Source organism: Ammodytes marinus (genome assembly GCF_949987685.1).
Source record: "Ammodytes marinus genome assembly, chromosome: 22".
Taxonomy (NCBI): Eukaryota; Metazoa; Chordata; class Actinopteri; order Uranoscopiformes; family Ammodytidae; genus Ammodytes; species Ammodytes marinus.
The window spans coordinates 10,848,677-10,875,405 of NC_137226.1; the positions used below are offsets into that span (position 1 = coordinate 10,848,677).

General features: G+C 40.9%; 1 protein-coding gene across 1 annotated transcript in view; it reads right to left on the reverse strand.

The window, feature by feature from the left end:
• LOC307268767 (uncharacterized protein) overlaps positions 1-24,261 on the reverse strand; it is a gene marked incomplete at its 5' end in the record, with an annotated part of 73,975 nt that extends 49,714 nt beyond the window's left edge. Inside the window, one exon of the mRNA XM_080051513.1 lies at positions 24,202-24,261. Within this exon, the coding sequence (XP_079907639.1) occupies positions 24,202-24,261 (60 nt within the window). The remainder of the gene's footprint in view (positions 1-24,201) is intronic.
• Positions 24,262-26,729: the final 2,468 nt, after the last annotated feature.

A 26,729-nucleotide genomic window follows, 5' to 3' on the forward strand; every position in this document is an offset into this window, starting at 1 on the left:
AAAATGTGAAGGGAGATTTACATGTCATGACGTGTATGTGCTTGCCTGCTCCTCAAAAAAAATAAAAAAATAAACAAATTCAAAACTGACATCATGGAGGCTGCAACAGAATAACATCACTGTCTGTCACTGCATTGTGATATGAGAAATGAATATGTAAATAGTGTGACTGACACTGTGAAAGTCAGATAGAGAGAATGACAGAAAGATGAATTTATACTCAAACACACACACACACACACCAACCACACACACACACACACACACACACACACACACACACACACACACACACACACACACACACACACACACACACACACACACACACACACACACACACACACACACACACACACACACACACACACACACACACACACACAAAATCAATCTGTGGCTGTGTCATTGAAGTGCTCAGATGGCTACGTGTCTCATCTTAGACACAGGATGGGGGGGGCGTCACAACAGGATTCTCGATTATCCATTTATTCTCTGCAGAGGGCATTAGGGACCTGTCAATCCTCATTTACCCAGGACGCACTTGCACGAAACTTGAGCCGTGACCACACACGCATTTGGCATTGGCAAAACACTTTGACATTTCTCCATAACCAAATTATTTCAGTTGTCTCCTGCTTTTTTCCCCCCCGTGGTGATGTGTTTAAATTAAGGGAAAGACATTCGCCACAATTGAGAGGTTACAAATATCAAGACGGGGGATTGTATATATTTTTCGTATTGTCAACAAATTCCATGGAAAGAACAAAACCAACAACGTGTATGTCTGTCTCCGACTCTGACGCGGCCCTCAAAAAAATTCATTCTTACTGCGTGCTGAGGTATATCGTTCAAAATGTGCGAAAAAATTTTAATTGGTAAATTCCAAAAAGTCTTACTAAGGGCGAACTCACACTAGGACCAGTTGACCCGTACCGTGCCGAAACACGATTGTGCATGGACTAGCACTGCTCCAGGTACAACCAGGCTTGAGCACAGTTCCCCATAGATATAAATACAGTACGTCAATGTGCCGTAACACCATACGACAAACGCATTGATTGTCATCGGCACAGCGCGTCTTTTTGTTTTTTAAACGTGCAGGTTTGGGTTCTTGTGCGTTCTACTATGAGTCAATGGTTGTATGATTGTATTTCTTTAAATGTGTACTATGCGCATGAGTATCCGTACTGTGCTGAAAACCTCTTCTCACCGTGCCAGGGCCAAGGAAGTGTACGGAGCACACACACACTGGTCAAACGAACTAGACTTAAGGCATCAAGTGGGCACGGTACAGATTGCCTAGTGTGAGTGCGCTTATGAGTGTGCTTAAACAACGGGGTAATGTGGTTCTTAGCAAACATTACTCAAAGTGAAAGAAATACTGCATTTGTTAAGGACTATTTTCAGCCTGAGATTAATACACATTTACAGCAGCATGAATTGACTTAGAATATAGTTGTTTAGATCAACTTATTGTAGTGGTTTTAATAGCATTTTGACAAGAATGGAAGTCTACGGCACAGAGGAATTAAATACATGAGGCTTTGGATACAATGGAAAAACTTGGATCAGTGCACTGTTGGTTTTGGTCTTTTTTGGTCACATGATGTATCCTTTAACACACAAATGCTGAATACATTTGCCGGCATTAGAAAATGTTCCTTTAGTGTATTTCCATGCCCATTAGCTTGGCAACCTTCAGCTATTTTTTCTTTATCTTTGTTGTGGTGTCTTGTGGTGTTCACTGCATTTCCCATAGAGCACCTGTCAGTCACACTCCACTGCTGCGCGTCGTTTCCTTTGAAGAACTTTCTGTGTGGAGTTTGCCTGCTATGTTTTGCTCCTGTGCTCTTGGATTTTCCCCCTCATAGTTTGAAGACTTGCAGGTTAGGTTAATTGGAGACTCTCATGTGCCTTGTAGGTGTGAACAGACCTTTTTTAACAGGAGATATTTGGACTGGTTATTTACGGTACTCATCACATTAACGATTGCTCTGTTCAAGTGTCCAAATAAGATATTAAAGCGAGCCAGTATTCATTCAAAGCGGTGGGCCGACCAACAAACCCTCGAGCTATAGGCATGGCTGAAAACATAGAAATAGAATTAAAATGTTATCAAACAAGCATTTCGACAGCAGTAAAAAAAAAGACATCTGTGTTGGCTTTTTGTCTGCAGGTGAGGTGAACATGTCCACTGGGCAGAAATTTCGAAATCCGACTGTAAAACTCTCTATAGTATCATCTTCAACGGGAAGCAACGGTATCAGAGAAAATTCCACCTACACCTGCATGTGACAGATGTTAGGCTATACTGTGCACTGCTGTAGGGCTAATTTACCGCTTTTGATGGATGCCGAAACAAGGCTGTCGCTGCAAGCACAGAAGAAGAAACCGTGGCAATTAGAAAAGCCCTATGTGTGTGTGTGTGTGTTTGTGTGTGTGTGTGTGTGTGTGTATGTGTGTGTGTGTGTGTGTGTGTGTGTGTGTGTGAGAGAGAGTAGAGCTGGCTGTGTGCATGCACCGCTGGGCATAAATGAGTCTAGCAGCCCAGGCAACATAGGCATAGGCTTTAACACAACACCGCAGACACGCCTAAGACTCCCATTGTGCCCCCTTTCGCTAATCCATTTCCACCATAACAAGCTGCTGCTGCCTTTCCACAGCCAGCCATCCAATCGCAAGAGCCTGTGTCCACCGTCTGCTGGGCTTGGTTCAGCTCCAGTATTTTCTGACTTCCCGCAGCAGCCATTTTAAGCTCTGTCTCTCTCTCTTTCTGGCAACTGTGGCCCTCCTCTGTGTCGAAAAAAAACCAAAGCTGTGATGTTTGAGCATTGAAGTGCAGCTACTACTGAGTGAATGCATGTGTTGAAAGTGGCTGGCTGTGGTTGTTAGCTAGTGTGTCTTATTAAGCTTGGTTGTTTAGTTTAGTCTGAAATTCTGGCACCTGAGAGAGGAAATCAGCGTTGTGTTTTACAAAGGATTTTAGCCTCTGTTAGAAATGCACATTTGGATATCGGCTGATGTAGGAGAGAGAGGGGAAACAAGCGGATCAGTAAAAGGAAGACAAAAGGAATTGTGGAGGCAAATCACTTTATCCTGTCCACCCAACCGAGAACTATTTACCTCAGGTGACAAGAGCCCAAGTAGCTCTGCAAATAAACACAATTAATAAGAGCATCCGGAATAATTCTTCCGGTGCCAATTCTCTGAAGAAACAAAAAGATGTGTTAGGGTTTTTATCCTGTCTCTTTTTGAGGTTTTGTGGCTGTTTTGTGTCTTTCTTGCCTGTGGCGCCTCTAATCCCACCTGTAATCAGTGACAAACTTCCCCCTGGGCCCAAAGACGTGCAGAAACACACAAGGCACAATGAGATAAAACTAGATGGGAGAGACGATACCATGTGATTTTTAGAGGGCAAGCAGCATCAGGTGGTGACTTAGCTTACTTACTGAGCCGTCTGCTATGTAAATACGAAAGCCTCAAGAGTAAAAAAAACGTCTTTGCCGTCAAAATAATCTTTAACAGGGCTGGTTCTTAGAAATGTGTCCGTGTGGGATTTCTTACGCTTCCTCTGGTGAATCTCTTTGAAAATGCAGCCTGCCTACTGTAGTTTGTTTTTCTCATTCCTCGCTAATTACTCTGCAACTCTTCATCCAAAAATAAAAAAAACGTTGGTAATTAATGAAAGTCAATGACAAGTAAGACATTTACATGTGATACAGGAGCCGCAGTAAAAATTTGGTTTAAAGAAGATTGTTGGAAATGAAGGGAAACATGTCTTTACACAAATACATTTCTGGCTGCAATGTTCTGCACATTTTAAGCCCTGTATACACAAATCCACAAAATCCTTCTGACTATGTAATTTGGGGAGTGAGTTTGCAACGGACATTAAGCCACCAACTCTCACATTTTAATTTTTTAATTAAATATTTTTTTTTTATCTCAAAGCATTTATTTAGCATTTTCTTTCTTCATTTACATAGATTATTGTAAAAATATGGCAGGAATTGAGGGAGGAGAGAAGATTTAGAGACTAAACAATGAATGTTGCATGCACAGTACAGTGCATCTTAAGCCCTGAGGCCACTGGACACCATGAAATTTCATAATTCAAACACAACGTTTTACAATAAGGGGTTGGCCAATCACAATAGGACATGCTTGCTTTTCCAGTCACAAAGCAGCAACTCAAGGCTGTGTGATATGTTTGAAATATAGATGGAAGTCAATGGTTGTTTACTTCACCTGCAGTTTTCATTGTGATATAATGCAGTTTAAATGTCTGTTAAATGTACTGGAGCAACTTGAATAAAAACAATATGAGTTTGAAAAGTCCCACCAAATAGTTTTGTATTCAATTACCTGTGGGTTTTGCTTTGAGAAATTACAAATGATTCTGTTCTGCACCGCTGAAAAAGGAAAAGGCGTTTGAGAATCGGTATAATGATATTCAGGCGTGCCATTTTGAAGATGTGACTCATATTCAGACTTCAAGTAATATGCAGTAAATTATTTAAAAATCGTGCAGTAATAAAATGGAAGCAGGCTTCACCACCAAACTGCATTTCCTGCGCTGGTTACCTATTATTTTTTCTCTGAACACGTTGTTTCGAAAGGGAAAGAGAAAAGAAAGTTTCATGAATTTATGGAGAAGAAAGGTGTCACAGTAAGGTAAGGTTTGAGTCCAATTTTCCCTGCTTAAAACCCTTGTCAGTGACTCGTAGCTAGTATCTCTTTAAAAAGTGTTTCAGTATAAAGAAAAATTGCAATTTTGCATCCTTGAACGTGAAACATGCATGTGCAAACCTTTGAAGCAACTAGAGAATAAGAACAGATATCAGAGAGCATCAATGAGATTTCCACAACATATTTTTTGCCGCCAATTCCGCAGCTGTTCTGTGCCTCCGAAAGCCCTCCAGTGTCGTTCTGTTTAAAAGTAACTGCTTCTTGGCACACAGGCAGACAGCGGATATGAACAGAATATACGCCAGCCAGACGATAAAAAGGCAGCACATCAATAACTGCTAGGGTGGGCTTAGCAGGGGGTATGGATAGGGGGAGGGGAGTGGGGCATATTGGTTTAATTCTCAAAATACACAAGAGACGGGAGACATGCATGAGAACAAACACAACTGAAGAGTGGGGGGCTGTTTGTGCGTGTTCATGTGTGTTAGCTTGCGCTCAAAAATCCAATCTACTAACTTCTCCAACACGTACCGCAGGCCTAGTGCAAATATTAGCCCGGCATCTATTGGGAGGCAATCTGGCTATGCCCACTTTGTTGATTTTTTTTTTTTTTTTTGCTGAAGCGCAAGTAAACAGCTGAAGAGAAACTGAATGTTGCCTCTGTCGTTTTTGCTGCTATGGTAATGAGCAGTTAGTTCAAAGGCTTCCATCCTGACCACCACTGTGCCTCGGCTGGTTTGTGCAGCGTACTGGAACAATGGCGTCGTTTTTTTGTTTAGTTTTTTTGCTGGTGGTGTTTCAGTTGAATGTCATTTTGTTTAGAGAGCGGGTAGCACAATGAGCAGAAAAAGTGCTGGGAGGGGTGACATGTTTTATTATTTCTGTGTGGCATGCTAATCACCCACTATGTGGCAATCTGTTATTGCTTACATTTTCTAAATTGCTTCCTCACATGTGTTCCATCTAATGAACAAATATCATTAGTAAGAGAGACTTTGTTCAATATTTAGTTTAGATCAAAACAACAGAACATGTGAAGATGATTGTTGGTAGACTTGGAACAAAGAAAACCCAGTGGTTTTTGGATGTAATTTACCACCATTAAGGACACCACAGTTATGTCTTCTGTTATATCATATGGATATTTGGGTTCAAAAATGACATGAATAGGGGTTTGGGTTTTATTGTGATACAAATTGTATATAATTCTGGATTTTTATAGCTTATTGTAATATGTTTTTGAACAAAATTTGAGATTTGCATTTTTTAGATGCAAATTGTTTAGGAATCAGTCTCCAGTAATGTGATGGAATACACTTCAAAGAAAAGATCATTGAAAAGTCATATAAACGAATCAAATGTTAAATTGGGCAATTTTTTTTGTTCAAAATTTCTTACATTGGTTCTTTGGGGCGAAATTGGACTCATGACCACGATATTTCTAAAATCTTGGCTATGTTCCTTCACAGCGGGCAGCTCAAGACAACAACTACTTTTGTATATTGTTACATAAGTATTTTATGAAAGGGTTTTTTGTCAGGCAAAGATATGCGTTAAAAATATAAAAATATAGAAGATATTTAATACAAAACATATATTCTTTTGGCCATTTGGGGGCAGCAGAACAACTTTAAACACAACTTTTGACATATTGGAATTATAAAGTCGGGCCGAACACTGTCTATTGTTTTCTGGGGGCTGAGGCAAGTATAGTGTACAGTCTGTGTGTTAGAGATTTGTCTGCTTGAAACCGTTGCCGTTGCCAGTTGCATCTGGGACAGCAACACTGATAAGATCCAATGCAACGCGCCAAAAAGCTCCCCAGATCTGAGAGGAACTGCAGAGTTTGATAAATCTCTTTGTATAACGGGAGAGAGATTGCTCATAGTGAGGAACCCACAGTCATTTTATCCATTGGATGAATATAATCTATAATATTATTAATTGTAGCCACTTTAAAGATCAGTAACAAGACCGCTACCTTTTTAAAGCTTTCATTTGTATTAAATAACGACTTCCCACAACAATGGGACAAAATAATCTGAATGATTAGCATCTGTACTGCTAGCACATGCACACACTGATGTGTTTGTGACATGTACTAAAAGCATCAACACACTCACAACCACACACACACAGACACACACACACACACACGTGAAAAATCATGGTAGAGTTGTCTCTGTAGTCTTGCCCCGTTGAGCGGATGACTTTCCCCTGCGTGATAATGTGAAGCCTCTATCTTAGGCGGGAGCGCTGACGTCTATTAGATCTATAAATCATGTTAGGGCGAGGGGTGGGGGTGGGGGTGGGGGGGCTTGGAGAGCTCAGGGTCGTAAATCTCATTACCTGAGTCTGCTGCTGACCCCCCCCCCCCCCGCCGCTGCCTCACCCTGTCCTCAATCTCTCCCATTATCAGCTGACCTTGACCGCCAACACAGACACTTACACTCAATCAGGTCTCTGGAGGGTGTGCATGTGTGTGTGTGTGTGTGTGTGTGTGTGTGTGTGTGTGTGTGTGTGTGTGTCTGTGTGTGTGTGTTCATCTGTCATATTTGTGCTGTGATATTTAGATATTTGGAGACCCCTCCCTCCCTCCCTTCTACTCCGTATCTTGCATGAAGCGCAGGCATTTTTTAATGAAAATATCACTTTATTCTTGCCCCTGTCACCTTGTTTCAATTGAGCTTGTCTGTCAGTGGCTATATGACAGGTAAACACACACACACACACACACACACACACACACACACACACACACACACACACACACACACACACACACATTTGCATGTTATTTTTTCATCTTTTAGGTCTGCATAATGCTTCAATCACTTTTAGTAGCACAAAATAAATGAGAACACCTCTAAAGGCCAAAAGTCCCTGATTGATAACATTATCATTTAGAAACAGAAACACCATACACTGAACTTCAGGTAATGAGTTTATAGATGAAAATCACTCCAAAAAAGCACATAAGTAGAACTACATGGCCCAGACTTGTGAAATGTGAAGTGAAACCATAGTCCCAGAACAGATTGCTTCCTGCCTTGGGTTCTGGTTGGCCGATTGACTTTTCCAAGCTGCTGTGAAACGGCTAATAAACGCACACCTGTAAGCACACCATGGCTCATTTAAAGTCTAATGATGGAATGTTGAAACACAGACTTGTGAGTGCGTAACACTCGTGCTCTAACCGCCACCTGTCAAGAGGCAGGTCACACTCAGCAGAATGTGAGGGTGACCTAGACAGAGGCCCGGCTTCACGGATGGCAATGTCAATCTGTCAGTCAGTCGGTCATTCCACCACTTTGGTCCAGGCTGAGTATCTCAATAGCTGTCAGATGGGTGGCCAGGACATTTTGTTCCTTTACCTTTCATGGTCCCCCAGAAGATGAAACCATGGTGATTACATTGCTTTTCCATAGTGCTACCAACAACTTGATATTTTTGTTGTTTTATTTGACTGAAATTCCGTGACAACTATTGGATCAATAAATTATCAAATCTGGTACCAACATTAACTCTTATATCTAGCGCCATCATCAGTTCAAGTATAGAATTTTCACATGTACGACCAAATGCCAGGCAAATTTTTAATTTCCGTCCTTTTTTAAAAAAACTGTTAATGCTAATTTTAGCAACACATTAAACATATACTGTACATGTGCATGCATATCATGCCTGCTAAACATTTGCCCTTTTTTATGGTGAGCATGTTATGTGTAACTGGTGTTTAGTATTTGGCTCAAAGTACAGCCTAACAAAGCCTCTAGCAGGGTTTAAGACACTTTTAAGTTTAATCAATTCAGGTAGAAATAAGCTATTACATATTTTTTCCTGGCTGTAAAAATCAAAGCTGGTTTGTTTATTTCTAGTTGTTTCATTAAATTAATCAAAATTAAGATGTGAAATAATAGTGTGTCAGTATTATATGTGGTATTTTACAATTGAATAATTTACTAAAATTGGCCTGCTTTGGCAATACTGTATTAACATAATGGTTGCGGCCAAAAGAACAAAAAAAAATATTAATTTGAATTGCAGAGACACAGAATTAGAAAGCAAAAGCACATTCACACCAGGAGTTTTGTAATGAGTTGGCATGTGCTTTGCCAACTGCATGCTACTGCCTTTGTCTTTTTATAACAGAGAGTTACATTGCTGTTGTTTTTTGAAAAGGCAATTATTCAGTGGAACTTGCAGGGATGATCTGCTCCAAGCTACATTTCTTCTTTTTCTCAAGTTACGTCAGGCCTCTGCTTTTTGTTGCAACTTCAGTTAGTGCAAGAGGGCAACCCCTGCCCTTTTTGTTTTGGGGCCTTTGTTTAAATCTTCACCAGTGTATTTGACCTAACCTCAGCTAATGGGACTTCAACACTTGCCCTAAGGTCATACAAGGGGCTTTTGAGCGATATGGTTTGACCTTAGTGCAAAAATGAAACTTTTTTTGTATAATAGGGGCACCATAGTGATACATGAGCCATTCACTTTTTTTTTAACCCGAAGGGGCAGCCTGATCACGTTTCTCTGTTGCCCCTAAGGTCACATCAGAGGAGCATTCGAGCGTCCATGTATATGCCATATGTGTGTGTGTCAACTTATTTATCCCAAACTAATGTTCACCCAAATATCCGAGGGTTGTAATCATGCACAGGCCTCCCATTTGTTTACATAGAGGAGGTGCCCTTTTTTCCATTTTTCTCCCCTGCCCCCTACAGAGTCTGTGCACAAATGCTGTGAGTATGGACGGATGTAAGGGAGTACAACAGCACAACAAGCTAGGACTACAGAGACCTTTCTCTCTAGCCACCTAAGCTGCATAAACTTGGCAAAACTTTGACAAACAAAAGCAAAAAAGTCCTGTCCAGGTTGCATATGGTGAAACGTCTTTATGTTGGCAGTGCCCTTGGTTTTTTCTGGCTGACTAGCTGAGGTCTCCTACTGCGCTCTGACGACCAGCACCAGTGAAACAGACATAATGAATGTTACTCTCCAAACACAGTCTGGCGCTGCTTGCAGTCTCTGTATCTCTCCCACTTTCTGTATTGTCAGTTTCTCACCTCCTCCTCCTCCTCTCCTATTCTTTCTATATTTGGTTTGTTTTCTCTGGTTCTGCTGTTTTTTTACTGTCTGTCTCTTCTTTTACATAAAGAAACACATTTTACTGTGAACAGGACGCTCTTGTGCCATTAAGATATCCTTCTACATGATTTCACGCATCACCTCAGGAACAGTATGTCCTCATGTGATCAACTCTAGTCCTTCTAAAGTAACATCAAAATGATTTGGCTCGAGACACAAAAAAACATTTAATTTGAAATGAATGAATTAAAAAGTAGAAGTGGTGGGGGATAGTTCTGTCTTTCTGTCTGTCTGCAGCCTTCGTCCTCTCCTCACATCATTTCTTCAGCTCTCTCTCTCGCCCGCTTCCTCCAATGCATCTTAATGGGTTTTCATGCCTGGAGCACATTCAAGGCCGGAGTGGGGATTGGGCTGCATTGTGGTATATCTGGCTGGTTCAATAATAACTCATATGACAACACTCTGGGCTATCACACAACCCCCAAACTGTCACTGTTCCACCACTGTGCCTCTGGGTAGACAAGTCCAACCTGAATAATTTAGCCACAGTAGTCAGCAGGAGAGAGAGAGCAAGTTTGCCCAGAGGAAGCTCATGAAAAGTACATCATGTCCAACCCCCAAGGGCACGATTCGTGGGATGATGACAGCTTCAGTCAAGTTTGATAGTTGAGGATGTGCACACAGCACTAATCACTAGTAAATCCAGGTATGTCTGCCTGTAATGGAGGACATGACCCGCGGCACGAGACTGTCTGTGTTTTCGCCCAATACTCACAAAGAAGTAGATTCTGAAATAATCACCGTCCGACCTGGGTGGAAACGTCTCAATACAGTTGACGGACACATATGTGTTTATTTTGGGCTGGAATTGTTCGATACACGTGAAAATCCGTGTGGGTCTAAGCAGAGACGGTTGTTAAGGAAGTGATGCTATTTGGTGTTCATCGTATTATGACATTGTACAAATGTTTTTTTAATTGTATATTACAGCCCCTGTCGGTGGGCTTTGAAAGGTGGCGTTGGAGCCCCTAGTTGTAGACCTCAAAAAGACATGATGGGCAGCATGCCAAATTCACCTGAAAGGTATAATGTTAAAAAAAAAGAAAAAAAAATTGATCCCCCATCATGCTTTAAAAAAGTTCCCTTGCCTAATTTCACTTTTGGTATTACAATTATCATCCTCTACTCCAAAACGCTATAGTAAACTTCAAAGTATTTTTTCATGCACTGTTATTTTCTTTATACAACCTGTATATTTCATCTAATTTTAAAGCCAAATTATTATTGGTTTGTATTACATCATTTTATGTAAAAACAAAAAATGAAATATTCCCAATGATCAATACACCTAGTCATACACACACATACACATTCCACCAGTGTCCTGTTCCGCTCCACCAGACTCTCCAGATCTCCTGAGGGTTCCAGCACATCACAGGTTTGTTTTCCCTGTATCTGCTCCATCAGAGAGGAGCAGGTCTCATTAGTGTGTGGCCCCTGTAGGGTCCCGGGGCATCTTAACCCACACAGCCAACCTCCCTGTGTCCCCCCTCGGGCCCCTTAGCCCCAAACACAACAAATCACTGAAACAAAAACTGCGCGCTAGCATCCCTAATGCCCGAAATCTTTACCACTTCAAAAACACAATTATGCTAATGCCAGGAATCATGTGCCATTCCGACTCTGATTTAATGCGGCCTTTTAGTAGGGGAAAGCTAATTAGAGCCTTTTAATTAACATGTGCGACACACGCCGAAAGAGAAGTGCGAAGGAGCCTGTCGATCACGCAGGAGCACAGCGAGAGAGAGAGGGAGAGCGCGTGAGGGAAGGGAAGTCTGAAAGCTATGCAAATGAGGCGAGGGGGCGCCACGGGGAGGCACAGAGCTCTGCCGCTATACAACGCTCGCTGTAAATATCAGCGTGACCTGTAGACAGAGTGGAGTCATCTCATTAACACAGACTGGAAGGTGTCACCAGAAACCGCAGCCACGAGAGAAGGTCAGCGTCGATACCAATGCAAACTGAGCTTTTTAGTGAGGGGTCTACTACCATCATTAAAAACTGTGACAAAACACAGGATTTAAACTCATGCACTCGCGATGCAAATGCTACCATATTCTAGTCACATCTTCCTTTACTGTATAACTACCTCAGAGCGGATGGCCCATCATGCACTGCTAGGCTGCTAGATAGATAAAGATGCTGCCTGAATGCACACTGCGATCACATTCATAGTTTTTGTAGCACAGCCGCTTTGCAGGTTTCTGTAAATTAAAGGGCGACATGTGGACCCGAGGAGTCTTCTCGTTAACTCTGCACAACTCTGCAATGTTGTTGTTGCACAACCTGAGCTCAGAATATCATCATCATCATTACACCAACAGGTAGACACAAACAGGAATGTGAATGTAATCACCACAGGTTTTTTTTTCGTCTTCTTCTTCCCCTGAAAGTAAAGTGGGGCCACAGAAAATAGGAACCATCAAGGAAATGTGCCTTTTAATGTTTGAGCTTTTATTCTCTTCTCACTTTAGATTCACATTTTCACAAAGTTCTCCTGAACTTTAAATTCTAATATGAAGACGTTTCAGGGCTTTATTCATTTCTCAGTTTTATTGGTTAAAGTACCTTTCGTGCCACTGCTTTAAAGTGGGTCTTTTTGGGGGGAATTTCATTAAAACCCATTTGGCAGCTGGGTAGGGCGTAATTTCCATATCTTATATATGTGGCAAGAGTTCTGCATATGACTATTACTTTCTGATTAGTAGATTATATATTGTTTGGTGATGACGTCAGCAGTACTATGGCTTCACTATAACTGTGCGATTCATGTGAAGTCATTAGGGAGGGTTTTAATTTACTCTCATTTGTTTTTTACTCATTTAATCAAGCCTGCAGCCACATTAGGTTGATTCTGTGTCTTGTTTTATGCTTTTAATTAAATTGTACATATGTTACTTGGTTTGTTAAGGCTATTCGTCGTAGAAACTAGTCACTATTGCCGCAGTATACGAGAATCCTTGCAGGCAGAAGTCACTTTGCTAAAGCTCTACATGGTTTGACTCCGGTTTTCCCTCTTGGGGATCAATGCAGCAGCAGGGGAGTGAAAGAAAGGAAGTGAAATGTGCAGCTTCTTTGATGGATACATGGGTACCACTTTAAAATTCATAGAAACCAGAGTCCAGCTAAATCCTGTTTGAGGATTACAGGTTTGCAGTGTTGATTCAGTCCCTGAGTTTCTGACCTTTTTCAATTGGTCGATGTACTTTTGCCTCTACGCTGCAGTATTTTCTGACAAACAGTTGAAGTCATTTAAAAGTGGACCGTTCATTATTAATATAAGTTACACAATTCATGAAATCATATTAACTTTTTGACATAATTTGTGTTGTGGATTTTATTTTGCAATAGACATTTACATTCTGTAATTATTTATTTGTTGCCAGGGACGGAGTCCGCTATTTCATTCAAATTGTCCATCTACACACGGTTTATACGTATAATCGAGTTTTACGTAAAACATACTATTAATGCTTTGCTCGGGTCTGAATCCTTGACTACTTAGACTAAACAATTTACGGCATGCAGACCGGAAAAGCCTATGTTTCTCGGACAGTATTCAGCGGGTCAGTTTTGTGTATGTCAGGGAAAAATGAACAAGAGCTGCCACAGTGCATAGCATGATCTCAGATTGTGGCTGCAGCTTTTATTGACTGAGCTCTTTTTCAAGACAACACCAGTCAGTTTATATGCACTGTGAACAGATCTACCAGCTGCTCTTCTGTCGAGTTTCTGACAGAGTAGCTCAACAAGTGGTGTCTGCTGTGTTGTGCTGTCTGTCGCTAAATCAACTTCGTACTGAAACCTTATAGGATCACAAGCGCCTCATTCTGATTTTCTCTGCAGTAGATCATGTATAAGTGAGTACTTCAAACCTTGAAACCATGACCAGAACACTCCTGTTAGTCACACTTCATAATGGATGAACTACACTTCGAGCTATACCATCCATCATTTCAAGGATCTTTTTATTTATCTTTTAAAACCTTTGACAGGAGACAGTAAGAATAGTGAGGCTCACCTCCGTGTTCAATCATCTGATTCGAAATGTCTTGGCTTCAGTCACGGCCAACGGTCTTCCTGGCACATCTTGTCCTCTCGACCTGTGGACAAGACGTTCAAAGGAAAACAGCAAGAAATTCAGAGCTAATTCCAGCTGAATGAAAACAATTGCATGTTTTCAGTCTGGAGGTAGAAACAAAATCATTGCAAGGCTGGAGGTTCAGTTCAATCATCGTTTTGGACACAAAATACAATTAAATGTTTGTTTAGACTGTGAGCTGCTACCCCAGATTATAAGGGAATTAAATCTGCTTTGACGCCTCTTGATTCAAATCCCGGACGAGCCCCCAATTTGTTACGACTGGCTCGTAGACCGCAACAAATGAGAAAGAGACCAGAGTTTAAAGCAATAATTCTGCCTACATTTATTAAAGTAAAGTCAACTAAACAACACTAGCATCTTGTTAACGTTTGGCCTGAATTGTATTGGCATCAATAACAACAGACAACATGTCTTCAAGTTAAAACATTTTTGTCCTATAATGTATTCAGTTGATGCTACTAAGAAATTATTTAAACCTTTAGCAGCATTTGTCCCACATTTTCTATAGCATGGCTGTGTCTCATGTCTGCAGTCACGATGTATCAAACAAGGTGCTCTTGTTTAAAACAGTCCCCGAATAAAAAATACAGCAAGGGGAACATGCATATCCACTCACAGCATCACTTTCAAGGTCAGTGACTATTAAGTGGTTGTAAAATCTGTCCTTCATTAGTGATACAGCAGAAACTTCTTTGCCTGGGGACGTCAGGAATAGATTGCAGTGCATGCGGTGAGCTCATACCTTGCTTCCAAAAAACAAAAACACCACCTGTCTGGAACAGGACAAGACTAAAGCAGTGATGGAGTGTATATGAATAGATCTATAGAACTCTAGGAAATTTGGGAGGGGAACGGCGCCTGGACTTGTGCTATGATTTGGGAGTCGGCTTGAGTCGCCAGAAGATCGATAATAGTTAACACTAGTCTGAATTAGTTCAATCATTTTTTAGGTATAAATGCCAAACATTATCTGGTTAAAGCTTCTCAAACCCAATGATTTAATAATTTTCTTTGCCATTTGATTGTTAATGAAGGGATTATACATGCAGGGCTTTTACTGTACTTATAAATAACATCTACTGTTACTTTTACATATTAAGTAAATATTGAAATACTTCCTTGCCGTTGGGTTTCAGGAATGTAAAGAGCCATGTCCATATGAGGGTCATGGACCTGCCGCTTGGTAACACTGGCTAGTGGAAACGTTTCAAAACTGTTTGTTGCCCTGAAATAGATGCAGATGTTTGAAAAGTGAGACCTCCACTTGAGAGCGTACTTGTATTCGTATCCATCCTGAAAGAGCAATAAACTCAGGAGAGAATTCTCATCATGTCAGTAAACAGTATTTCATACGGCTCATGAAGAAATCAATATAATGCAGAGAGAGATGGCGCTGGAAAAACAAAATGGTAGTGTTGCTGAAGTTGGCATCAGAGGGGCCTTTATAGTGAACTTGATTAAAAGAAAATTGCTTTCAAGTGCTCTCAGCAGTCTGGGATGTTGAGTGGGAGTGCTCTCGTGTGCAGCGCGGGGTTGGAGTTTTCACGAACAAGGCTTTCAGGGTGAGGAAACAAGATGAAGAAATGCTTTGAAACTGCCCGAGGACAAAGAATGTGGAGGCACTGGTGACACGGTGGTGCAATATTACCACTATTATCATTTTCAATACATTTTGATTTACACGCCACTTCTGAGAGGGGTGAGATGAAATTCATTCCTGTCTCAGATGGGATTCTTTCTTACTAGCTTCTACTAGTGATGAAAGGAGTCTAGGTTGCTTTATAAAAGATCTTTTTTTGTTGGACATTTAAACCTTACTGTAAAGTGTTTTCTAATAAGAACGTCATCTTTTCACGCCCTTAATAGGATATCAGCATTTAAAATATGTGTTTGCTTTACCACTGTAACTACATGAAAAATACTAATGTGTAAAAGATTTTAGCTTGTTAAGTGTTCACCTGTCAAGAGTGGCAGACGGATGGGGTCTTTAATTTTGGAAGCGTCAAATTTGTGTAATTTATTCCCCTGTTGAATTCAGAATGACATTAGGAGATCAAATAGTCCCTGATTTCCATGAAACGTTCGCCTAAATGGCTTTTTAATGGGTGGAGCGAGCACTGGCAAATAATTGAACACCTTTGGGTTTAAGGTCGTCGCCATTACTATGAAGGGTTAAAATAAATGTATTTTTATTATTTTACCGCCACTATCGCCACTAAGAAAAACACATTTGCATTTGATTTCATTTTAACTTGTCCTCCAGGAACTCATTAACACACATTATCATTCTAGTCATGTATGAATTCACCAGCAACAGGAGCAACACCAAGAAAATACTCTGACATACTAGCTGTCACGCCAAAAGAAGCTTTCACAACTCCAGAAAAAAAGATTTAAACCAAGGAACAATGTGGATTCCATCACCATGTCATTGTTTTAGGGTTTCTTGAGGTCAAACGGATCAGAAATCTTCAATCCATTAGAATTATTCATAGTTTCACCTCTGCGCATTGGGTGTACGTTCATTCAGTGTTTAAGCACACCGTGAACACATATTCCCTGGTATCTGAACCTGATCATCTGGAAGGCATTTGCATATGCACTGTGGTGTAGCAAAGTAAACAACATACCTACAGAGCTCAAACTATGAGTAGTCTTCTGAGGGAATAATTCTAATCGATTAAAAAGCCTGTTACCAAAAACAAACTGTGGGCCTCTGTCATTTTTTCATTTAATTTTTTTTACTAATGAGTTGATTTTGTTTCCCTTATTAACAATCACAGAACTCTGTTTTACTGAACTGCAATGTGCCTGAATTGATTGAAATGTTTTCATTGGTACGGTAGGTGTGAATCTTTACGAATGATGACTCTGTTCTCAGTGGAGTTACTAAAATCCCCAAAATATTGAGTTGATCTTGATAGGAAGTTTTAAGGAATAGTTGGGCCTTTTTAAAATATGTTTATTTGTTTACGATACAAGAAGATTGATAGGTTACTACTCACTCTGGTCTGTTTGGTAAATATGAAGTGGTAGCAGGCTTCATATTTAGTTTAGCATAAACAACTGCCTAAGAAACACATTGAAGATTATCTAAATAACATATTTATCTGGTTCCTGTAGAATCTGTTAGTTGCGACTCGCGAATAAAGTGGTTTCCAGTCTTTACGCTGAGCTAAGCTAACCAGCTACTGGTAGTAGCTTCATGAGAGATGTATTCCTTTAGATTTTCAACTTCTCTATACAACCGTATTCATGTATTGTGCTTTTTGTGTCTGGAACAAATCCCAGCATGCACTGGATGAAAGGCAGGGGAAACACCCTGGGTGTCAGAGCCAGTCTACTGGATAACAGACACAAATAATTCACTTAAAAGGATTCCGTCAATACTAATTTTATAATTCTATCATCCAAACAGCCTAGAGGACTTATTTTAAGTTTTATGAATCACTTATCTGGAATCCCAGGCAGCCATCTCATTTTTTAATAAGAAACTACTCTATGAGATGGTGCTGGCAGGAGCTCGGAAGTGACTTGACATTCGACAGGACATGTAGCCCTGCAGACAAGACACCGAGACGAGATGGGACACTTGAGTGACCACGCTCAGATTGGGTGAAATCCCCCGGTCTGACAAACTCATCCCACACGATCGATAGCTCCTATGACAACAGGCCCTCCCGTCACAGGCTGGAGAACAAGCTGTTGTGAAGGTCTGAGAATGGAAGATAGTCCCCCCGGAGGGAAGAAGCTTGATTTACGAGGCCCAGTCAAGATAGAGGCACAGTTGCCCACGCACTGTAGAAGGCCTTCCTGCTGCATCAGTCTTCCTCTCTCCCTCGCCTGCGTGCCTGCCTGCCACTGTACTTGTCCTCCCTTTCCCAGCGTCTATTTGCCTGTCTGTTGACAGCAGCAATGGGCTGAAATGACATACACTGCCCGAAAAAAAAAAAAAAAAATTTCATCGTGTTCTTTACCTTCAGCTGGAATCAATTGGATGGTAATGTCACCTTCAACTTGTTTTTGTTGTCATTTTTCACAAACTTAGCTGGAGGTGAGGATGACGCTTGACAATGTTCCGATAGGTAACACAAGAGAAAGGGCTAATTTGAACATGTCACGCAGTCGACACCGGGAGAAAAGGAACTGGTGACATTCAAGAGGTTAAGTGTGCTCCATACTGCACAATACAGCCCCCGAGGTAAGAAACACAACACATTATTTTGTGGGGGACATTTTGCCCTCAAGCGATCATCGCACATTGGTGGCATCTGCCGTAGCAGACATTAGGCAGAGGCACGGACACATATTGAATCACCTTTCATTCTGATGGAACATAATTGGATCACTTTGATTATGCACTGCAGCAGTGATTACCGAAAACATGTTGTGCCAATGGTCCATTTTAGACGTGGATTTTTCTCTCCTCTTCCTCCGACTGTTTTAAGATAAAAAGAGGTTAATTGCATAGCCCAGATTAAAAAGAGTGCTTCTGGATATCAGTCTTTCTTTAATCAGAAATTCAATTGACAATGATATCAGACAGAAAGAAAATAGATTCTCACAATTCAAAGGCCCCAAATCAGCCAATCAGAACAGTAATGGTTGTTTCGGATGAGAGATTTCTGTATTTTCTCATTTTCCCTCTGTGCTCTTCTAACTGGTAGACGGGGCTCAGCTGGGAAAAGGGTGATGTCACATATTTCCCACACACACACACACACACACACACCAAACACGACTGAGTTATTTGGTCTGTCAATCAAAACTGATCAAACCACATCAACACAGGCTGGATGAAGCAGATACGATTTTTTTTTCCACTTTTAAACTTATATACTTATCTTTTTCTCCAAAGTTGTCTCTTTGATTGTTCCATGTTTAGTCTTTAATTAGGGTTATAGACTAATGCTTTAGGGTTAGGGTTTGGATTAATTTTCTGTCAATCGACAAATCGTTTCAGCTCTTTTTTTCTAAAACCTTCCACCAAGCCCTTACAAAAAAAGCATTCATGCATTTATCGTATTTTTTTCTGGATTTGGTTATTTCCAGCGTGGGAGTTGTTGTAGGAGTTTTGACATATTGTAATGTTGCACTGCACTCACTTTACTGCGAGTAGATATAATACCAATAGTGTCACAACACTTAACATCATCTCAAACTGTGAAATAAAGATAGGAGCAAATTTGTGTGTTAAACTTTCTGAAGAAATATTTGCGAAATTGCCATGAGACCATGTCCACTCATTCTAGCAATGATTGTGAAAACCCAAAGACCTTCCAGTACAGTGGCACCCCCCACTTTCCCCCCCTCCTCCTTATTTAATTTATCAGGGCTGCTGTTGAGCGAGTGAAGAAGACACCCTGCCTCCATCTCTCTCCTGAGCCGTATCAATATTCATGGCTCTGCCGGGTGCGTTTGTGCGATGGCTGTCTCATTAGCCTTTGATCCCCTCGCGCGAAGGCCTGTCGGAGCGTTGATGCGCCAACAACAGAGCGCCGTTTGAAGTGCAGAAGAGAACAGCTGCTCGCATTGATCTCCATACACTTTCTTTGCCATCCGCGTGCTCGTCCTCCTCACATACACAGATGCTGCCCACGGGCACATGAATACATGCATCTACTGTAGGACGACTGTGCTTAATACATTCTGACCTCAAACCAGCCAGCAACAACCACAAGAGCATCAACGGCTTAGTGGGCTATGTAGTGTTAAATAGAGCTGAAACAAAACTTTGATTGTCAAAAAAAAACGCTATAGATTTTCAAAACTAAAACCTGCCTAAAATGTAGGCGTTCCACCTTCTCAAATCGCAAAATGTGCTGTTTCTACTTTTATCTCTTGTGATTCGGAACTGAATGTCAATGAGTTTTGTACTCGGGAAACTTGTAATAGACATTTTTGCACAATTTTCTGACATGTTATAGACCAAGAAATGCATCGATTAAGAAAAATATATAATCTGTCCGATTAATCGATGATAAACATAATCGTTAATTGCAGCCCTAGAAATGCATTGTAAAAAGCCCACTTGGCTCTATGTATTCACCCTGATAAATAACTGGCAATAACATGAGTCAAATCTGTGCAATGACAGGATGAATCGTAAGTTGTCTCAATCAAGACATGTAGTAGGAAATGTCTTGCGCAGGTATTACACCATCCCTGGAAATTTCCATAGAGGAAATAAGTGGATAGACACAGTTTGAGCCAAGAACTCACAGAGAAGGTGCCTTTATAATTCATTTCACGCGAGGATCATATTTTTTTAACAAGATAGAAATGCTATGCCTCTAAATTGTATTGCAATCCACCAGGCAGTGGCAATGATGTAAATTACTTGTTGAAGACAGGAATTTTCTTTGGTCAATCCCACAAATACGCTACTCAACAGATACAAATGAATCCTGTTTTATATTACAGTATATATTGTACTGAAAAATCTATACAAGCAACCAAGATGACATGACATCATATGTTATACAGCCATAGCACAAATATTTCTTTACCACTGAAAAACACAAGCAGGCTCTGCTCTGGGGTTGATTTTTCTTTACATCGAGTGAACCGCATTTAGCCCACAGTTCAAATAACATGTCACAGTCTGATAATTCTTCTCTTTTTATTAAAAGGGCTCGTGGACCACACTGAATCACCAAATTGCCACCACACACTTTAGCCTCTTACTGTGTTCTTTGTTATTTGAGGACAGCTCACTTCCTTTTTAGCACATTTTTTTCTCTTGTACGGCCAGTAACCAGAGGGTCCAGTTAGAATGACATCATGACACATCTGCACAGACGGTCTTTCTGCGCTAGTGCACTCAATAATTCTCCACTCTGCCCTGAAACCCTATTTGCTGTAATGTGGAGGAACACAGTTAAGAGTTAGGAGCTTTGTCGAGGCTATATGGCCCCCCTGGGAACAGGTTTAAGCGGATCGATATACCGGCGATGTGTCTGATAACGTTAAACCGCCCTTAACTGCACTAATGAAGAGAGTGGTTGACACATACTTAGAGGGACTTGGGTCACAGAGACAGTTTGTGAACCGCAGAGCAAGTTTACTGCATGGAATGGTGGTTAGGGGTTGTTTTGACCTTTTGAAAATGCATTTTGATGGCTGTGGTTGTATTGGAAAAACTGTATTCATTCACGATTTTCTCGAAGCTGTAGGAAGGGTACGAGACACTTTAAGATATACAGTCCGTTGACTACAATAGATTGAGATCACAGGAGCAGGTTCATAAAGTGGGTGTGGAGAGAATAGTGAAAATAGTAGAGAAATGGAAGAGGAAATGATCAATAATTAGTCTAAATGTGTGCACAAATGACTAGTGACCAGTTTAAAAAAAACTTACATCTGTAGAATCTAACAACCAGTTACGGCAAGCTTTGGTGCCAGTACCTGCAAGTATAGTTCATTACATTGTTTAAGGTCTCAGTGATTGTAAACCTGAACAACTTGGAGGTAAAAGGATGGAATGAATAGAAACATCAGCGCCAAGTTTTCGAGGTGATCAGCTCTTTTCAGTGTCCTTTTGTAACGTGGGGTCACACTGTGTGCTGAGAACGATTCCTGATTGCAGGAAATGTTATCAGTCTTTCAAATGTCAAAGAAAACCACATCTCAGCAGAATCGCTGCTGACATTTCGATAAATCAGAGCCCTGTTTTGCTCCATGCACTCCACACACACACGCACACACACGCTCATACACACACACACACACACACACACACACACGCGCGCACACACACACACACACACTCACACACACACACACACACACACACCTGCTGCTGAAAAAAAGCCTTGTACTTGGCAGGATCTTTGCGCACACACACACACACACGCACACACACACACACACACACACACACACACACACACACACACACACACACACACCTTTACACTCCTGACTGGTCCAGACAGTCCTGATAAAGACGGGGATGAAAGGAGGAAGAGGCACAAAGGAGACAGTGAGACGTAACGTACCTTCACAGCAGAGTCTTGGTGTTTTTAACTTCAGGAGCTGCTGGGGATTGCACCGGTGAGGCAGTGAGTGTCGACTTCTCCTTCCACCCCCCACCCATCTTCTTTCTTCCGAGGTCTTCTCCGAGATGATGGAGAGAATCAGGAGGAGAGAGAGAGCTGCTCCTTTGGCTGCCTCCTCTCCTCTCTCCGCCTCTGGCTCACATTGCCACTGTCTCAGCTCCTCTCACTATCATACCTCCCCTCCCATGCTGCTCCCCCTCTTTCTTTTCCCCTCCTCTTTTTCACTCCTCCCCCTTTTTTCCTCCCTGTCACCTGCTCCCTCCTGAACTCTCTTTCCTCCCACACCACCCCATCACTCCTCAAACTTAAGGGCGACAAAGGAAATCAGGGCTTTTTTTTACTGTAGTTTTTCTCTTCATAGTATGTTGGCTACTTTGCCAAATCAATAACCTATTGTTTAAACACTTGAAGAGGTGAGTTTTCCGTGGCCCATGGTTCAGAAAATGTATATATACTGTATGTCTTATTACACCACATAATGCAATGCAGCACTGTGGGATTAAACTGTCGTTTGGCTTCATCATTTGAATTATTTTTCAAGTAATTCCTTTGTCTTGAAAAGGTCTAGAAAAAGGGGAAACTGCCAACCAGCAGTCCAAAACCCAAAGAATGTCAGTTTGTTGGCCTGAATGATACGAAGAAGCAGCAAATTTAAAATAAAAATAGCATTGGAACCAGCAAATGTTTGACATTTCAGTAAACATTGAAAAGTAAAGTCTGAAAAGATTAATAATTTATCAAAATATTTACAAACGTATTATCCATTGGGGAACTTATCGATTTATGGTTTCGGCTCTACTGTGGACTGACTGTGTAAGGTGCAGTTTTAGATTGTTTTTAATGATAACAATCGCGCAGGAAGAAATGTAGATAAAAGGCATTTCAAAATGGTTCTTCTGATAATGCATACAGTATGGGGACAGGGCAAAAGAAGGCTGAAACACAATATCAATAGGCTGTTTTTTTTGGTACATCCAGTGATCGTATCTCGGGTTGGTTACTCATAGCTTTCCCACAGTCTCAGTGAAAAGGTGGACTGACGTACCTAGTAAGAAAAGACAGAGGCACTTAAGGTTTAGTAAGGTGCTTAATGAAACTATACCACCCATCTGTGCGTTAATGCACTGGAAAACAAAAGGTATTTGTTACCTTGCTTTTTTTCCCCCAGGTTGAACCTGCGTCATACAGTATAACCACTCGTGAATTCCTAGGCACTGGCCAGCTTTTCTCAGCGTTTTATTTCCTCTCCATGTCTCTTTACCCCCTCTCTCCCATACAGAGCTCTGCCCCTGTTTCCATAGTGACACTTTCCCCGACTCTGGCTACACGTAATCAAGTGAACGGGATAGGGGTTGGGGGTTGTGCGTGTGTGTGTGTGTGTGTGTGTGTGTGTGTGTGTGTGTGTGTGTGTGTGTGTGTGTGTGTGTGTGTGTGTGTGTGTGTGTGTGTGTGTGAGGGGGGTATTAAAGGAATGGCAGAGATGAAAATGATTATAAAAGGAGCAAACAGTGCGAGATATAAAAATGTGCAAACCATGAACAAAGAGAGCGTCAATAGAGATGGTTTGTTGGTGGTAAACAGTGCTATTCGGGCTCAGGTCCATCTCTACCTGATGTTAGGTTCAGAGCAGGTGCGTTTAGAAAGCCTTGGCATATGGCTGAAATAATTATCTCGCTCATCAAACAACTGGATGGCCACTTGTGCTTTGTGACAATGTTCCCACCAGAGCAGCAGTGCATTATGGGATACGGTTGATCAGTCTGAATTTTAATGTGAGTGGGTGCTCAGCCCGGTTCTACTGCATTATGCCCGGGCAAACATGGTTTAAACCGCCTTGAATTGTGTATAACATTTTACACCATTAGGTGATAGTTGAGCAACGCTACTGCAGCTGTGTGGCCACATCAGTGTAATAGTATTCGAGATCGGCCCTGGGAATCTTTTTTTGAAGGTCTCTGTTTCGTCTCGGAATGAAACGCATTTTTTACTTGGCCTTGTCTCGGTCTCTGAAGAAAAGGACTTGGATTATATTTCAAGATAACAACATATATTATACTTGTCCTATTAACATTACATTGCAATAAAATAGTTAGGCCTACATGAAGAAATCTTAATTCGTTTTTTGCCAGTTGTTTTTATGAGAATGTGTATCTTTGAGATAAATGTTATCGCAAGTGTGTCTTGCAGTGTAGTTCTCACATTGGTCTTGGGCAGGCTTTGACTTGGTGTCCCCTCAAAGTCTTGGTCCAGACTGGTCATTGTGACCATGTTAGCATTTTGATGTTAACACTAGCTCAAAACACGGCCTGTGGTTGTAGACTCTTAAGTCCTGTTGCTGGAAGAGGGGGGAAAAAATAATACCAAGGAACTCACCAGCATACTTTCATGTGAGGACACAGACAACACACACTAATAATTATACAGTATTACTTTTACAACGTAGCCTACTGGACAAAGATACATACTGTACATGCTGATCATTTTCTTATAGAGCAGCTGGTCGGTATAGTGGGCGGTATGCTCCACAAATAAAGTTGAAATGTTTGCTAACGCTGCCCCCCAATGAGTCCCTATTAGGGAACAAGGATGACTGTTTGGGCAGAAGATTGTTTTGCTGCATTGATCACCATTAAATGGGATTATTATGTCAACGAGTGTGATGAACCAACGGCAGCAATATGGCTGCTGGTGAGCTTTCTAATTCTGTATTGATCCCAGTGGGTTGGTAGGTCAGATAGCAGGGTCAGCCACTGGTGGACCCGGCACAAATTTAGAGTTGTGATTAAAGGGATGCTTCTGCAGGGTTGGTTGCCAGGGGTTATGGGGATCGAATGTGGGATTTTATGGCTTTAGAGGACCACAAGGCTTTACTCCAGACTGGTGTTGTGTTCAAGGAAATATATAAGATACATTCACACCTCCACCAACAGATCATAAAGGGGATCTTTATTAGTGCTCTAAAAAGCTGAGCTGGATATTGCGCTTCCACTTTGGAGAATATCGTAGTCCCTTAATGGTCCCACCCAGAAAAAAAAGGTCAAGGAAACATTATTCATTTTATTTAAATTTATTTTTCGTATTACTTTGTTGCTTTGGGCATAAACATCTAAAAACATTTTTTTTTTTCTTTTCATCACATAATTTTTTTTATTCATGAGCCTTTAAGGGTAGAGTTGTCTGTGTGTTTATTTATATTTCCTTCATTTCTCCATTTAAGGGAAATAAAAATAATGAATAAAAGCAATTGAATGATACAAACTCCTTTTAGGGCACACGGACACTGATACGTCCCGATGTGGACCTGGGAGTAACAATTAATGTTAAGTGGATTGAAAGAAGAATGGGAGACAGTTGTTTGAATACTTAACCCAATTTATTAACAAATAAAGGATTAAATGACGAATTGAAATCTACATCTAAATGAACTTAAAACATAAACCCAACCACCGCCCCCTTAACAGAATGAAAAGGCCGCACCGCACAAACTACGCCTACGCACAGCATGGTCTGCTGCAAAATGGCACAAAGGGAGCCATGAAGTCACAAGTTCTTCTGCTTATATACTGCCTCTAGGAGCAGAGCTAATTGAACAAACCTATGTGTGATTGACTGACTCAACACACCTGAGCTCACTCAATCAGTGGCAAACTAAGGGAAGGGTACACAGACAAAACACGTGTCACATTGGGGAAGCGTTTTCTATACACTTTAATATAGATAAAATGTGGGTACTTCTTCACTCATGCTACTGTAACACAACATTTTAACATTTATCAAAATTCTGTTAATGTAATTTGTGGCCAAAGTGAACCTTATATATTTACTTTAAATCTGGCAAATTATTACTACCAGTACAAGAAAAATCCCTTTGGATTTACTTCAATACTTACTCAGTACTGTATTTTAATTGAAATTTTCAAAATGATCATTACTGATATAATGATTATACAACAGAATGACATCTATTACTGTATAGTGGATATGGTATATGACCAGGAAAGTGAATATTACATGGCAATATTACGTTTACATCAGGGGAAAAAATCCTTTTACCATGAATGGATATCTCTATTGTCTTTTGTACATGTTCATGAAAATGTGTAACAATGTCAGACATTTTGATTGATTTAATTTACATTTACTTTCTGAAAGGCAGCCACCTGAAAAAGGTACAGTATGTTTCTGAAAACCACAGTGCATCCAGGGAATTTCTTTGCGGTCTAAAATCCTTCAACAGAATGCCTGAGATGGCTCAATCAGACTGAGTTAAGTGCAACTAAGATATCACTAATTAAACTGTACTCTACCAAACTGTTCACATAGCAATTAAAGGGCTACACATATGCTATGAGTTCATGTTCACATTTAGGTAAAAACACAAGAGACAGATTATTCTCTCCATGTCTAATGTTAATATTTGTATACGAACCACAACTAAATTGTGAGGAAACGGAAGGTTCTCCGTGAGAATGGTGACTGATTCCCTCACTGCAATCTGGTGTGTGGCACTGATTGGCTGATTGGACCCAGGTGTGAGGAGATGATATATGCCCTGAGATCCCAGTGCTCTGTGCTGCTCATTATCTCACCTTAAGAGGTAGTGAGAGGTTGTTTCAAAGTGCTCTCTGTGTTAAGTTTTTCTAGTCTTCTGCTTTACTTGTGTGTTTCCGTTCAGCTGCTTGGCAGCGGTGGTTTAGTTTGTGCTTTAGTTTTTCTATATTAAAAGG